Here is a 14,798-nt window from a genome sequence, read left to right as displayed (position 1 = left end):
CCTAAGGGAACTGTAAGATAATAAATTTGGCTTGTTTTAAGGTCTTATATTTCTTATATTGTGGTAATTTGTTACAGCAGCAATAGAAAACTAAAACATATCATACTTCCTGCCAAGTGATCAATCTCTGCCTAACCTGAAGTTGTGGTTGTGAGCTCTCCAGTTTCTTTTCTTCCAGAAGCTTTAAGGTCTTGTTCTCTTTTTGAAACACAGTGTTATTATTTCTGTTTGGCTGTGCTGGGTCTCCGTTGCTGTGCGGACTTTTCTCCAGCGCTGTGGAGAGCGCGGGGGGCTACTCTTCAGTTGCGGTGCACGGGCGTCTCACTGAGGGGGCTTCCCTTGCTGCAGAGCGGGGGCTCCAGGCGTGTGGGCTTCCGCAGCTGCAGCTCCTGGCCTCTGAGCACAGGCTCAGTAGCTGTGGTGCATGCGCTTAGCTGCCCCGCCGTATGTGAGATCTTCCTAGACGAGAGACTGAACCCATGCCTCCTGCACTGGCAGGTGGATTCTTCACCACTGAGCCTCCAGGGAAGCCCCTGTTGTCTTTTTCAATTCTGTTCTACTTCTTCTATGATGTCTGCCTCCACATCAGAGATATGACTGTTCCGCTGTTCTCCGTCCTTTAAGCTACACCCCGCAGAGACCCTGGTCTGGTCTCTCTCGGCCTGCCCTCTCATCAGGTGAGGCTAGAACACCTGGGCCTCTCAAAGCCCAGTGATGGCAGGTAGACTGAGATACAGCAAGTGGCCCGAGGCTGGAAAGACTGATGTCAGCTTAAGGGCTGATGGGCCAACTGCCATGCTCAGAAAATACCTGCCTACAAGTGACGTTCTCTCGTGGCCTTGCCCCTATCCAACCTAAATCTCACCCAAGGTTTAATCCCTAGCTCAGTTCCATGACTTCCATGAAGCTTCCTCTCAGAGGCCCACAGTCACATCTCCTGCTTATCACTTACATAACTCCTCTGGCACATTTCCATAGAAACCATTAATCCCTGATGTGTATGCAGTGTCTTTCCAACCAGAGCATCTGTGTCCCAGCTGAATAAATGCTACCGAGGTAAAACACATTTCAGGTGCCTATCATTTGAGCAATTCTATATCCTATGACTCCCTATATCTCTCCCAAGGAGAGAACCAACAAAACATGTGAAAGACCCAGGCACAAGTACATTCACTGTTGGTGTTTACGACGGCAGACTGAAAAGACCGAAGTGTCCAGCAACAGGAGGCTGGTTACAATAAGCACGGCACAGTTACACAGCAGACTCTACGCAGGCATCTGGAACGATGAGGTGGCAGACCCATGCAGACCAAAACGAAAGGACGCCAGTGATGCTCTGCTACGTGGAAACCACATTAAGAACACTAGGGCGATGGAACTTCCCTAGCGGTACGTGGTTGGGACTCCGCCTTCCAAAGCAGGGTCAGGGAGCGAAGATTCCCACGCGCCTCACGGCCAAAACACCAAAACACAGAAAACAGAAGGAATTAACAAATTAAAGACTTTCTAAAATGACTTTTAAAAAACAACAGGATGACAATTCTGTAAATAATTCCATCACCTCCACAACCAGAAATCATTAACAATTTCTGTATAGCACTGCGTGGGTGTAAAAAAATATCTGCAAAAGGATACATACCAAGATGCTGACTGTGGGTCTCTCTGATCGGGCTTTCTTTCCCTCTAACATTTTCTCTAATAAAGGTTTTTAAACGAGTGCTTTTCAGTTTTAAATTCTGTTTTTAAGATAAAATATTTGACCATTCAATTATCTGGCTCCTACTCCTCACCTTCTGTTTTGTGTGTGTATATAGTAAAATTCATTTAACATAAAACTCTCCCTCACCTTTTTAAGCTGTTTCTTCCTCCATATGTCTAATTAATATGACTATATTATTGCCCTTGACTTGTCAGATTCAGAAATGTCCTGATTTCTAGATTTCTATTATAGGGTGAAGATTTTTATCTCCATTATATCAACTCTCATTCTCTCTCTATAGTCAGGTTAACTCAACGTTTTTGTTACATCCGTGTCCTACATTATTAGAGCTGCTGCTGCTAAGTCACTTCAGTCGTGTCCAACTCTGTGCAACCCCATGGACCGCAGCCCAGCAGGCTCCCCCGTCCCTGGGATTCTCCAGGCAAGAACACTGGAGTGGGTTGCCATTTCCTTCTCCAGTGTATTAAAGTGAAAAGTGAAAGTGAAGTCGCTCAGTCGTGCCCGACTCCTAGCGACCCCATGGACTGCAGCCCACCAGGCTCCTCCGTCCATGGGATTTTCCAGGCAAGAGTACTGGAGTGGGGTGCCATTGCCTTCTCCGATTAGAGCTAAGCAAATACTATTCATTAAAGGATTTCTGTGACTTCTCTCCTGTGTTGGGCTGTTTCCTGGATCTTCCTTTTCCTCGGTTTATTCCCTCTTTTGGATCGTTTTATTTACTCATTTCTGGCTGGGCTGGGTCTTCCTTGCTGTGCAGGCTTTTTCTCTGGGTGCGGCGAGTGGGGGCTGCTCTCTAGCTGTGGCGTGCGGGTTTCGCACTTGCAGCGGCTTCTCTTATTGCGGAGCTCGGGCTCTAGGGCACACGGGCTTCAGCAGTCGTGATGCACAGGCTTAGTTACTCCACAACACAGGCGTTCTTCCTGGACCAGCGATCGAACCTGTGTCCCCTGCATTGGCAGGAGGACTCTTAACCATGGGACTCACAGGGAAGCCCAAGTTCTATTGTTTCTAATCTTTTTCTTTTTCATGTTGTGAGCCTTCCAGCAATCTCTTCTTTCATTTCGCTTTATATCACCTTCGAGGAATAATTTGTATGTAAAACACATCCGCTTTAAGTGTGGCACTCGGTTCTGATCAGCGCACACACTCCTAGACCCACCACTTCTGTCCAGTCAGGGAGCACCTCCATCGCCCCAAAGGGCTCCCTGTGCTCCCTGCCCTCACCTCGCTCCCAGGTAAGCATTAACCTGTGCGCTCTCGCTACAGACTCGTCCTTCTGACTTTCACGAAAATGGAGTTACACAACACCCAGCCTCTTGTTACGGCTTCTTTCACTTTTCACACTTTTCACGGATTCTGAGACGCACCCAGGGGTGTGTCAGGGACTTGGGCCTTCTCTCAGCTGAGCAGCCACCCTCTGTACGCACATAACATAGTTAATCTTCCAGCTGATGGACGCTGTTTCCAGTGCTGGTTATTACGAATAAGACTGCGATCAGCACACGTGCGCCCGTCCTCGTCAGCACAGGCAAACGTACATTCGGTTCTAAAAAGGCGGTCTCAGGAGGCGGCGGGGCATGCTGGCCTAGGCAGGCTCCCCAACAGTAACAGGGTGGCCAGCTGACTGCTTTGGCTGGGTTCTAAAGGCCAGCATTTCTGCATCTCTGTGGAGGACTGAGTTTACTTTCACCAGAGAGAGCCTCCAGCCTTGAGGAGTAGCCAGGCAGAATTAGAATGGGAAGGAGGGTGGGGAGGGCGAGGTGGGCACGCCTCACTCAGCAGCCTTTCAGGGACAGGACAAGGAGAGGAATACCAGTGAGTGTTGGGCCCTGGAGAAGAAGCTCCTGAGGGTGAGCCCACAGTGAGCCATGCTGCCCGACTCCAGGCACACTCTCACTGAGGCTCAAGAGCGAGGAGCACGAGGGCGTCAGTGCCTCTGCTCGTGGAGCAAGGATCTGAGCGCCAGAGAGCAACACCGCAGGGAGAGCAACGTGGCCCTGAGCCCCATGTCCTCACCCCTCCTGCCTCTCCCCAGCGAGGCTGACTTTGCATCTCTGGGGCCCCCTCCTGCCCGCTTCCCACCACCAGCCTGGACGGAGCACATGTGGAGGAGACGGGCATCCCATGCCAGGCAGCTGAGGTCCCCTCCCACACGCAGGAGGCTCCCACCGGCCTCTCGGCCTCCGCTTCTCAGAAGCACTTCCACAGCCGTGGTGGCAGTGCCAAGGTCTCTGGACAAACTCCTGCCAGTTGCGGTGCTTTTGTCTCGGGTTTTAAGTTGCATGTATATTAACACAAAAAATTACAGACACCTACCTAAGCTGAATTCTAAAATGGGCTCATCTGGATCTTGTACGTTTCCTGGATAAAAGAGAAATGACAAAAAAATCAGCCTTAATCAACTTTTCCCTGCTTTCCGATTTGATGCAAAAAGCCCAGTCACCAGTGGCGACACAGTATCCATACATCAAACCAGCAAGCTCTACATTTTGAACTTACAGTGATGTACTGATATGTCAATTACTCCTCAATAAAATGGGATGGCGGGGGGGGAACCCAACACTCTGCCTTCTCCCAAACTGTTACATGAGATGATTTGAGATTCCTAAGAAGTTGCGGACCCCGAGACTAAACCCCTCCCCCTGCGCCTGCACATCCACAATGCAAAGGGCTTTTACTATGGTCTGGGCACCGGTCACACAGGCACTGTGGACACTCCCGCATTACCTACTGGCCAGTGAGCCCTGGAGGTGCCCACGCAACCTGGAAAACCCCGGCAGGCAGGTTCCAGGGGATGCAAGTCCCAGGAAGAGGGCTGACTTTCCCTATTCCAGTTCAAATGGGGCTGCCCGGCCCCGCACCCCCTGGCACTGCCACCGCGAGGGCCCACAGGCAGCCTGCTGAGGCTCACCTGCCAGAGAGAGGCCCAGCATGTCGCCTGCCACATCGATGGTGGAAGCCCGCTGCATCGCACGGGCCCTGGCGCCATGGCGAGGGCTGTGCTCTCTTGCTGTCATGATGTCATTGGTGAGGACGACTTCCCGTTCCTGGGTCAGAGCACGCCTGAGTCCCCAGAAGCCCCGTCACCACGCCCTCGTCCCCTAAGGCGGCAGCTGTCCTGAGAAACAGGAACAAACACTGGTTTAAACAAACACACAAACTCAAAATACGGGGATGGGATGGTGACAGAGAGACACTGTGGCCTCATGAAGAGAGCACGTGACCTACACGGGCAAGATTCGGTGAAGCCAGGGTCCCCGGCAGGTGAGGAGGGGAGAGTCTGACGATCCAGGTCCTGTCTAATCACCTCCCCCTCTCCTCTCACCCACAGGACTCCATAAAGAGAGCAGGGTCTCTTCCACAGAGAAGTACCACATTAAATGATGGCTCAACATAATCATAAACTATGGCTGGGGTCAGCTTTATTATGATTTCCCATTGACGAATCTCAGAGGAGCTTTAAAATGATAAATCAGCTCATTACCATCTCTCTCCCGAAGGATAAGAGGTGTGGGAAGAGAGAGGTCTGCCGCCCACTGGCCAAAATAGGACAGCAGAAGCTGGGGACCGAAGGCACGTCTCCAGCCTTGGTCTCTGGCCCTCAGGGCCACAGGAATCCCATGTATGTCACTCGGGCTTTCTTTCCCATTAGGCACGACCATCTGCACCTCAGTGGACGGTGCTGTGCTTCGGGCACGGGGTTTCTGGGCAAGGAGCCCACAGGCTGAGCCGCCCAGATGCTCCGGCCAGCATGGAGCTCACGCGTTGCTCTAGGAAGCGGCGCACTCAGCGAGGAATGGGTTTCAGATTCTTCCAACCCTTTATGCCGCCATTCCTGCTGTCTCTAGCAGGAACCAACCCTCAGAAGCTCAAATAATTAGACCAGGCAATAAGGCTGGTTTACAATATCCCCTCAGAGAGTGGAAGAAGACAGCAGAGGAGGAAGTCAGGGAGACTGCCTGCCTCTCCACAAATACATCAACAGCTCATCAAAATATGGACCAGCTCCTACAGAGCAACTTCTAAACGACAGCAGAAGACTCCAGGCCTCAAAAAAGAAATCAAACCAAAATTGTAAAGCAATCATCAATTAAAACTAAATAAATATAATTTTTAAAAAATCCCCTCAAAGGTCCCCATATATCCAGACACGCCGTGTTCTCCAAGGGTGTCAACACCTTTGCATCTGAAGGGCCTGAGCTCCCGCTCCTGGGTTAATTCACCCAGCAACTTACTGGACATGTTTGTCCTTGGGCCAGTAGAGACACGTGGCATCTCTTCACAGAAGCACATCCAAGTCCATCATCTAGAAATAGAAAAGTATAAATTAACAAGCTGAGCAGACATGAAGTGCTCGGGAATGCTTATTACAATGTGTATGTTATTATTTTCATGCCTAAAAACGGGGGGAAGCCCAGCGCTACTATACGCTCCTTTGTGCCCCATACACCAATCTAAACTTTTAACTCAAAAACAGATGTTTTGCTCAAACCCCCAAAGAATGAGAAACAGTGCTCATTCCTATCCCGGCTCCTGTGGTGATCAGGGGGAGGGCCTGCTGGGGAGCTGGGATGTGGCTCAGGGAAAGGAGCAGATAAGAGGCTGAGCCCAGGCTTCCTGCCACAAACGTCAGGCTCTGGGATGAGCTGGGCACCTCGGAGGCTCTGCTTTCTGGTGACTAAGACGAGGGGGGCTGGACCCACCTCTCAGGGCGACAGTGAGGAACGCACGTGCGAGGACAGCAGTGGGCACTGAGAACGCGGCTCCCAGCCCAGCGCGGCTGCCGGCCCTGCGAGCCTGCCCCAGAGCACAGCACTCGGCCCCGGCGCAGCGCAGCACCACCAGGGCTGCTGGGCAGACCTCGGCGGCCAGTGTGAGCATCTGAAACTGCAAACCCCCTCCCCTGCAGGCTGTGTTCCTTCCCCTCCTCCCGCGGGGCACCCAGGGACCTTGGGCCTGGGCACGTCAGAGAAGGGCAGTGGCCTGGCTGGGGACACCCCACAGAGGTCACCAAGGGGGAGACCAGACAGTGCGCCGACATCAAAAGGCATCAAGTCAAAAATACGCTGTGACAATGAAACAGATGGAGAAAGAACCTGCAGCACTAAGACCTATATCTTACCATAACACTTACACAAATCGACCAAAAAAAAAACTCACTAAAAATACAAGTGGCAAAAGGTATGAATTCATAAAAGAGGGATACTCACAGAAAATATTTTGGAAAAGTGACCAAACTCAATCATAATAATGAAAGAATGCTAAGTACACCTAGAGTTATCTAAAGTAGGCTCCTTAAAGAGGTTTTGCTTCTTCTTCTAATGAGAATATGCTTTGCTCACTGACCTAGGGGAAACTCGACAGAGTCCTCCTATACTACTGATAACATTCTGGAAAGGTCTGAATACTCTAGAAAGCAATCTGACATTATTTATCAAAATCTGTAAACAATACAAAATTCTCACCAAGGGTCCAGAGATGCCTATCGTTTGTAATGATAAATACAGGAAGCAATCTAAATGCCCAGCTACAGGTAAGTCCATTTCGGAACATCTGTGAGACACACCACTATCTGGCTGCTAAAATGATTATAATAAAGGCAACATACACACAAAAGTTCTTCAACCTCATTAGTCATCAGGAAAACACTAACCGTAACCATGAGATACCTCTGTGCACCCACCAGACAGCTAAACTGGAACAGACAGGCAGTACCAAGTGCTGACAAGGATGTGGAATAAGTGGGGCCCTGACACACTGCTGGTGGAGTGTAAGATGGTACAGCCGTACTGGGAAGCCCGCGGTATCTACCCACACTGAACACATATAACTCAGAGTGCAACTGCTCACAGAAACGCACACTTAGGTTCACCAAAAAGTGTGTAAAGAACACTGGAAGCAGTAACATTTATAATATTCAAAACCCAGAGGGACTTCCCCGGGGTGCAGTGGTTAAGAATCCACCTGCCACTGCAGAGGATGCGGGTTCGATCCCTGGAACGGGAAGATTCCACATGCCTCGGGGCAACTAAGCCTGCGCACAGCTAGAATCCTCGTGACGCAATGAAGATCCCACGTGTCACAACTGAGACCTGACACAAATAAATTAATCAAAAGTAAAGAACATGGATGTTTCTATATTCAGAAAAAAAAAAAAAAAAACAGAAACAATCCAAGGGTCCATCAACAGCAGAACAGACAAACAACACGAACGACCCTAAGGAACAACGTCAAGGGGGAAAGCCAGACCCTCGAGAGCACGCTCGAGGCAACGCCATCGCTGTGAAGTTCGAGCGCTGGGAGGGCGAGCGTGTGGTGTGGGAGGTCAGGACAGTGGTGTTAGTGTCTCTGAGGGGCAGACCTGGCCGGGGAGCGCGTGAGAGGCTGGGGGCAGGGGTGCCCTCTGGAGTGTTCCGTCTCCTGCTGATGGTTCTTTGAGTGGATTTACTGTGGGAAAAATTCACTGTGCTGTTTGTGAATGGTCTTTACACCCAATAAAAAGGCTGATCCTTTTAATGATTGTAATAAAAACAACAGCATGGAAAAGTGGTCATGTCAGCTCTGCACCTTGTGTGTTTTTAATGGGATGTTCTACCTGTGCTCTGGCTAAAGACATTTAAAAAGAAGGGCCCAGACGCCCAGAGCTGTCAGGGACCACATCTTAACGATGGCCATGTCTGGGGGCGTGCCAGAAGCATTTTCTTTCTCAGCTTACTGCCACGCTCCTGAATCACTGAGAACCGCACCTCGCACTGGCCAGAGGCAGGGGGGGCACCCAGAAATCCCCTTACTTGCCCAGCTGCCTGCGCAGCGCGCTACCCGCGTCATCCCCTTCATCGTCGGGACAGGGGAGACAGGCCACCCGCACCACACCTGCACCCCGATGGCCTGTCTCCCCAGGAAGGTTCCTCAACCAGCCCAGCCCCGCCTCTTGCAGGGTGCCCAGCCACCCCCCGCTCCCGCCCCATCCCCTGGACGGTGGCGGATACCAGAGGCCCTGTGAGACTCTGGGGATAGCTTAAAGAGGAACATCTCCAGGCTAATTTTACCCTTGACAGAGTGAACAGATCAGAGAAGCTTTTAGGTCAAAAGGATCTCAGAAGCCGCTTCATGGTTTTGGGGAGGCATCTAATTAAGACCGGCAATTTAAGTCGAGACCCAGAACACGAAGCTAATTTGCACAGCTGAACTCGACTTCCCTTATTAGTCTCATTAATTTAAGTTAATTCACCTAGGATTCTGATATTCCCAAGGTCCCTGGTTTCCTCCTAGCCCCATTTGAAGACCGGTGCTCATTAGCGAGAAAAAGTGACATTTAAAGAGGACAGCAAGGGCGGGGAATTGTCTAGAAGGACATGAATTTTTAGGAAAGAAGCAAGAACTTCTGAAACTATCTGCCTTGGCTCCTCACTGTGAGAGATGTGTAACCTCCTCCATCCAACGTCCCTTCCACTGCTGGGAGCAGGGAGACGTGGCCAAGGACGGGGAGGACCCATGGCTCACACAGCTTTGCTTCTGGAGGAGCTGGTCTTGGGAAGGCCTCCCTGCCCCCCTTCCACAGAACAAGGCCTGGGAAGGGTCTGGAGGCCCCTCTGGCTCAGGAATCTCTGCTGAGCAGGAGCTGAGGGGGAGGATGGCCCTACGGGCATCTGTCAGAACACTGGGAAGGGGAGGGTCTTCTCAAAATCATCTTAAAAATGTAGGAGTTGCATGGATTCAGTCAGAGAAACCCAGGCAGGGTGACTTCCTCAAGGTCACATGGAGGGTAAAGGGTGAATGACCAGCCTCAACCCAAAGCAAGAAGCCCCGAGGCCACCTGGGGCCCTCCTCTCCCACCCCAACCCTCTGCACTCTATGGCTGGCACCATGGCAGCGAAGCTCCCTGGTGCCGCGCTCTCCAAGAGCAAAGGTCACGGAAGGCCTGAGGAGGAGGCTGGCTCAGGAATCAGAAAGAGGAGGCGCTCTCTCTCACATCCCCATCCAGGATGGCCAGTCACTGATGGATGAGGCATCACATAGCTCACAGGCAGGAAAATTACTGCTTATAACCCAAGAAGGGACAGCTGCCCCTTCCATATGAAGCCTCCCCTGCAGCCAACAGCCTGTCCGCAGCAGAGCAGGACCCTGTGGGCCCCTCCCGGGTGAAAGCCCTTCCCGTGTCCCCTGTCTCTTGGTTGTAGGAAAATAGGCTTCATTCAGCTTCCATGACCCTCCCTGAGTTCCAAAGGACAGATTCAAAAATTGCCCATCAGAGAGGGGATATAAAAAACAGGGCAGAGCAGTCAGGAAGCAACAGTGCAGCCTTGGGGCAGGTCCTGACCCCCTCAAGGAACATCTATAACAAAATGTTTGCGTTCTTCCGTAGAAACTAGGGCCCCCACCCGAGGGGAGGACTTCAGGCTGAGCACCAGATTCCTGGAGCACTGCCCCAACATCTCACCATCAGCCAATCAGAAGAAAGTCTGCACACAGTGGAAGATGATGAACGACCTCCTCCCCACCCCAACGACTCTCGCTTTAAAGACGATCACAGTCAAGCAGAAACTTTGCAGTTAGGGCTTCCCTGGTGGCTCAGCTGGTAAAGAATCCGCCTGCAATGTGGGAGACCTGGGTTTGATCCCTGGGTTGGGAAGATCCCCTGAAGAAGGAAAAGGCTACCCACTCCAGTATTCTGGCCTGGAGAATTCTGTATATAGTCCATGTACTATAGGACTGTATAGTCCATGAGATCGCAAAGAGTCGGACATGTTTGAGCGACTTTCACTTCACTTTCACTATGAACATGAGTTTGCCATCTCTCCCCAGGTTCCTAGCCTGCTAAACAAAGCAGCCTTTCCATTCCTACTGGCACTTGTCTCTCAAGTACTGGCTTTCGGGCGTCAAGCAGCTGAACCTGGTGACGCTTCCTCACAGAGGCTCCCTAATCCACCAGCCAGTCTGCACATCGGGATGATCCACTTCCTGTGTGATGGTGGGATAACCAGCTGGGCACCTGTGTCCTGCGAAGGCCAGACCTCAAGTCATTGCTTCCTCCATATCCTCCTGGGTGCGGAGTTCAAGCCTAAACACAGACCAGGGGTCTAACAAGCACCTACTAAGAAAACATCAAGGCCCATGACAACCTCACCTACCCGGCAGGTCCCTCCAGCCCCTTCGCAGGGGCAGAGAAAGCCGAGTGACCCATGCAGAAGGGACACGCACCAGCTCAGATGCAGATGGTGAAGTGGTCACGGGATCCTCACATCCCTGGACTCCCGGCTGCACACAGGAGCCTGGTGGGCAGCTCTACACACAGGGAAGGTGGAGTCACTGGATGGAAGGAACTAGGCCCCCGTGACTGCGGAGCAGGAGCAGAGCTGCCCCCGCCCCACCCTGAGCCTCACCCGAGGAAGAACCCTTAACACACAGGCAGTCTCCTGCACTGCAGGCAGTTTCTTTACCTACTGAGCCAGCTGGGAAGCAAAGCCAAATATACCTCCTTCCCACAAAAGGCCAGGAACGCTGCCTGAGGCAAAGGCTCAGGGAGTATCTGGGCAGGTAAGGCCGGAGGGCCCAGGGACAGAGACCAGAGCGGAGGGCTCCAAGCAGGCACACAGGCAAGCCTGAGGCTCGGCACCCTGTGCTCTGGCCTCAACTCCACCAGTCCCAGACACTCTGGTCCACAGGGCCCTCAACACCGGCCCTTCCAGGACCTGGAAGCTTGGGCCAACCAGCAGAGGCCCAGAGCTGGGCCGTGCACCCAGGCACCTGCTCGCTTACTGCTGCTTCAGACCGCTGCTCCTGCGAGAATGACAGAGCTTCTCCCAGCCTCAGTTTCACCATCTGTAAAGCAGGAGTAACAGCACCGAGGGATGCCCCGAGGAGCAGCACCTGTGTAAAGAAACCCGTGACAGCCCACAGAGCCTCCACCTGACGCGTGCATTCCTCCCCCAGGCCTTTCCTAATCTTCCACACGTCTGCCCTGCACTCACCCTGGGGCCTCTACGAGCCAAAAAGGCCTTCCCTCCAGCTGAGTCTCAACTCCCAGCCTCCCTGGGTTCTCCAGCCACAGCTCTGCCTCCAGGTCCATGACACTCTGCTGTGCTTCAGCTCAGAATGATCATAGTTTCGAACAATATCACACAAATTCAGGCCTAACAGCTGCTGTTGGGAAGGAATTGGTGAACAGAGGTCCGTTCTTGGAGGTGGTGGGGCTTGGCAGGGGAGGCCAGGCTCTGCTGTCAGACCTGGTCAGCCACTGGGAGCCATGGCACCTCCATGAGCCACCTTCCTGTAAGATGAGGATATGCCTGCTAGCGGGAGGAATCCACGCCCCTGTCCCCTATCAGAGAGGATGGAAGGAGACCCCACCCCAGCCCTAGGACTGGACAGCTTGGGATCCTATTCAAGGGATCTGTGGGGTCCCTCTGTGCTGGAGAAAGCCTGTAGGGAGACCGCCTCTTCCTTCCCCTTCGGAGCAGGGACCCAGATCTCTCCTACTTTCTGCTCCAGCCCCTGTGCGGAGTGGGGGAGGTGGGAGGGGGTAGGCTCAGGCTTTGGACTGGGACCCTAAGAACAAGGCTGAGCACATGAGTGAGTTTCAAAACAGCAGTTTGGGGTTGCTGGTACTTAAAAGCTGGAAAGTGATGTGTCTCAGAAAAGCAAGCACAGGGAAACAAGAGATGTGCTGCAGTTGGTGTACATTCTCACCTGCAGACCCAAACAAGCCGACCCAGGGCCCATGGGGCCTGCGCTCACTCAGCAGGGAACAGTCCATCTGTCCCCTCCTGCGTCCACCCATTTGCCCAAGGCCTGCTCGCTGACAATGACACTGAACAGACAGCGTGGCAGTAAATTCACCCGATTTAATCAACGAACCTGCCTTGTTCGTTCAATGAACACGGCGGCTGACAGGATTCAGTGCCGTAACCTAGATTCAAATGCACATCTCTGGACTCCAGTGGGAAGACTGAGGCTCTGGGTGGGCTGTGGATATTCCTCTAAATCAGGGGTCCCCAGCATCAGGGGTCTGATGCCTGATGATCTGTGGTGGAGCTGATGTAGTAACAACAGAAATAAGGTGCACAGTAAATGGAGCACACTTGAATCATCACAGAACCATCCCCCACCCCACACTGTTCCACACAAAGTGTGTCTTCCATGGGCCGATCCCTAGTGCCTGCCGCTCTGAAGGACTGGGTGTGTGGGTGTGTGTGGGTGTGGGGGGGAGTGCCCTGAGCAGGACAAGCCCAGGCCCTTCAAGTCCCTGCTCCCCACCCCGCATCACCTGGCCCCTCAATCCTCCCACCCCGGTCAGCATGGCTCCATCCTTCCAGCAGCTCCAGCCAAGACACAGATCAGTGTGGGCGCCTGGCTGCCTCTTTCTCTCAAGCCTACACCCCACCCATCAGTGACTCGTGCCAGCAGCACCCTCCTCAGAGGTCCAGACGTCAGCCCACCTCAGCACGTCTGGCCCCTGCAGCCCTTCTGTCCCCACGAGCACTGTGGCCCCTCCCACCCTCTGGCTGTGGCCTGTGGCCTCCTGGCTCTAGACATCCTGGTCAGCTGTCCTCTGTGAGGCAGCTCTTTCTTGGGTAACAGGGCAGCTCCCTCACCTCCTGTGAGTCCTCCCTAAAAACCAGCTCCTGCAGGGAGCCTCAGGGACAGCCCGCTTTAAGAGTGCAGCTCAGCCCCAGTGACTCACCTGCAAACCACAAACCTCCAAGGGACTTTCTGCAGGAACTTATCTGCAACTAAGTTGCTGTGAATAAAGGGCTGACGAGCGCTATGCTGAGCACCACAGGCCTGGGTGCTCACATCTAGATGGGAGAGGAGACACGGTTTCACAATAAGCCCATGGCACGTGGGGGCACCTCAGGGGCCAGGTCTCGGGGACCCAGAGATGAAGAGGAGGCGCCCTCAGAAAACGTACCACAGAGAACACGAGTGGTGGACAATCTGAGGGCCACGCTGGTGGGACGTCTCCCAAGACCTTCCCTGGCTGGTTCCCCCAGTTCCAGCAGGGGCACCCCGGGTGCTGAATGCAGGGATGAGCTGACCCCGTGTCCTTCACGTCACTCCCCTCACCCCCACGCCCCAGGCTCCATCTGCCGCCCGATTTTACATCAGCTCCCCAGGACACTGTGGACAAAGCGCAGCTCTGAGCACACAGGCCATCGTGAGAGCCGTGGTCAGTGCTGGGGACTCTCCCAGAAGGTCCTGACTGCAACCAGCCTCACAGCCTGCTCCTCTGTCATCTGGGCCACTCGAAGCCCTCACATAATTAAATGAAAGTCTGTCTCTGTGCTGGACTCTCGGCAAGACCACAGAAATCCCCAAATACGTGTGTCTGGGATGGAAGAAACCATCCAGTATTTATTGATTCCCACTGTCTGTGAAGACATGCGTCTCCCAGAGGATCAGAGAAGAGAGGACCAGGGCTTCCCTGGGACCCGGGGCTCAGCTTGTCTGCAGCCAATGAAGGAAAGTGTCATCACAGACCCAAGGCCCCACCCCCAGGCACTCACTCAAAGGTGGGTTCTAGACGCATCCGGCAGGGAACTCTGGCTCCCAGCGCTGGACTGTCCTGTTCTCTGCCTGAGACACTTTCTCTTCTTTTTCCACCCAAACCCAAGGCTGCAGGGCCTGGCCTGTGCCTGTCTCTGCCTCCCCCCGCCCAGAACTGGCCACCTGGAGGCTGGGGCTGACTCCCTCCAGCCACCGCGGCGGAAGCCCCTCCCCGCCCCGACCCTGTTCCTGTGCTCCTCCCTTGTGGGAGAGGTCTGTGCTCTCAGTGAAGAGAGCGGCCAACACGGGTGTGGCCGCAGCTGCTCAGGGCTCCTGGGGCCAGAGGGCACAGAGCGGGTGCCCTCCCAGGGCGGTGGCCCACACCCCAGCTGCAGCAGCACCCTCTGCTCGCTGACCCGTCCTAGGGGGCTCAGTGACAGGGCTCCTAGCCCGGCCAGAAAACCACACTTGACAGACAGGACCTTGTGCTGCAAGCTGGAGAATCCCATGCTGGTGGATTTAAGCAGAAAAGTTGCATCTTCATAAAGGTCTGGGCTGACTTACAAAACCTGGGCAGGAAAATGGCTGAGCC

General features: G+C 53.4%; 1 protein-coding gene across 11 annotated transcripts in view; it reads right to left on the bottom strand.

Annotated features, from left to right (window-relative positions):
• Positions 1-14,798, bottom strand: part of INPP4A (inositol polyphosphate-4-phosphatase type I A) — a 122,210-nt gene that overhangs the window by 50,855 nt on the left and 56,557 nt on the right. For 10 of the 11 annotated variants that reach the window (XM_061431609.1, XM_061431612.1, XM_061431610.1 and 7 more), the window contains exons 2-4: positions 5,956-6,026; positions 4,632-4,838; positions 4,037-4,081 (exon numbers count right to left, since the gene is read on the bottom strand). In XM_061431609.1, the coding sequence (XP_061287593.1) occupies positions 4,037-4,081; positions 4,632-4,737 (151 nt within the window). In that variant the 5' untranslated portion in view covers positions 4,738-4,838; positions 5,956-6,026. Of the gene's footprint in view, positions 1-136; positions 4,011-4,036; positions 4,082-4,631; positions 4,839-5,955; positions 6,027-14,798 lie in introns of those variants that run through there. The other variant, XM_061431618.1, reaches the window with a different exon arrangement.

This window comes from Bos javanicus, chromosome 11, assembly GCF_032452875.1.
Source record: "Bos javanicus breed banteng chromosome 11, ARS-OSU_banteng_1.0, whole genome shotgun sequence".
Classification (NCBI taxonomy): Eukaryota; Metazoa; Chordata; class Mammalia; order Artiodactyla; family Bovidae; genus Bos; species Bos javanicus.
Note: the sequence above shows the minus strand (reverse complement) of the source record. Positions and strands in the feature narration are given on the sequence as shown.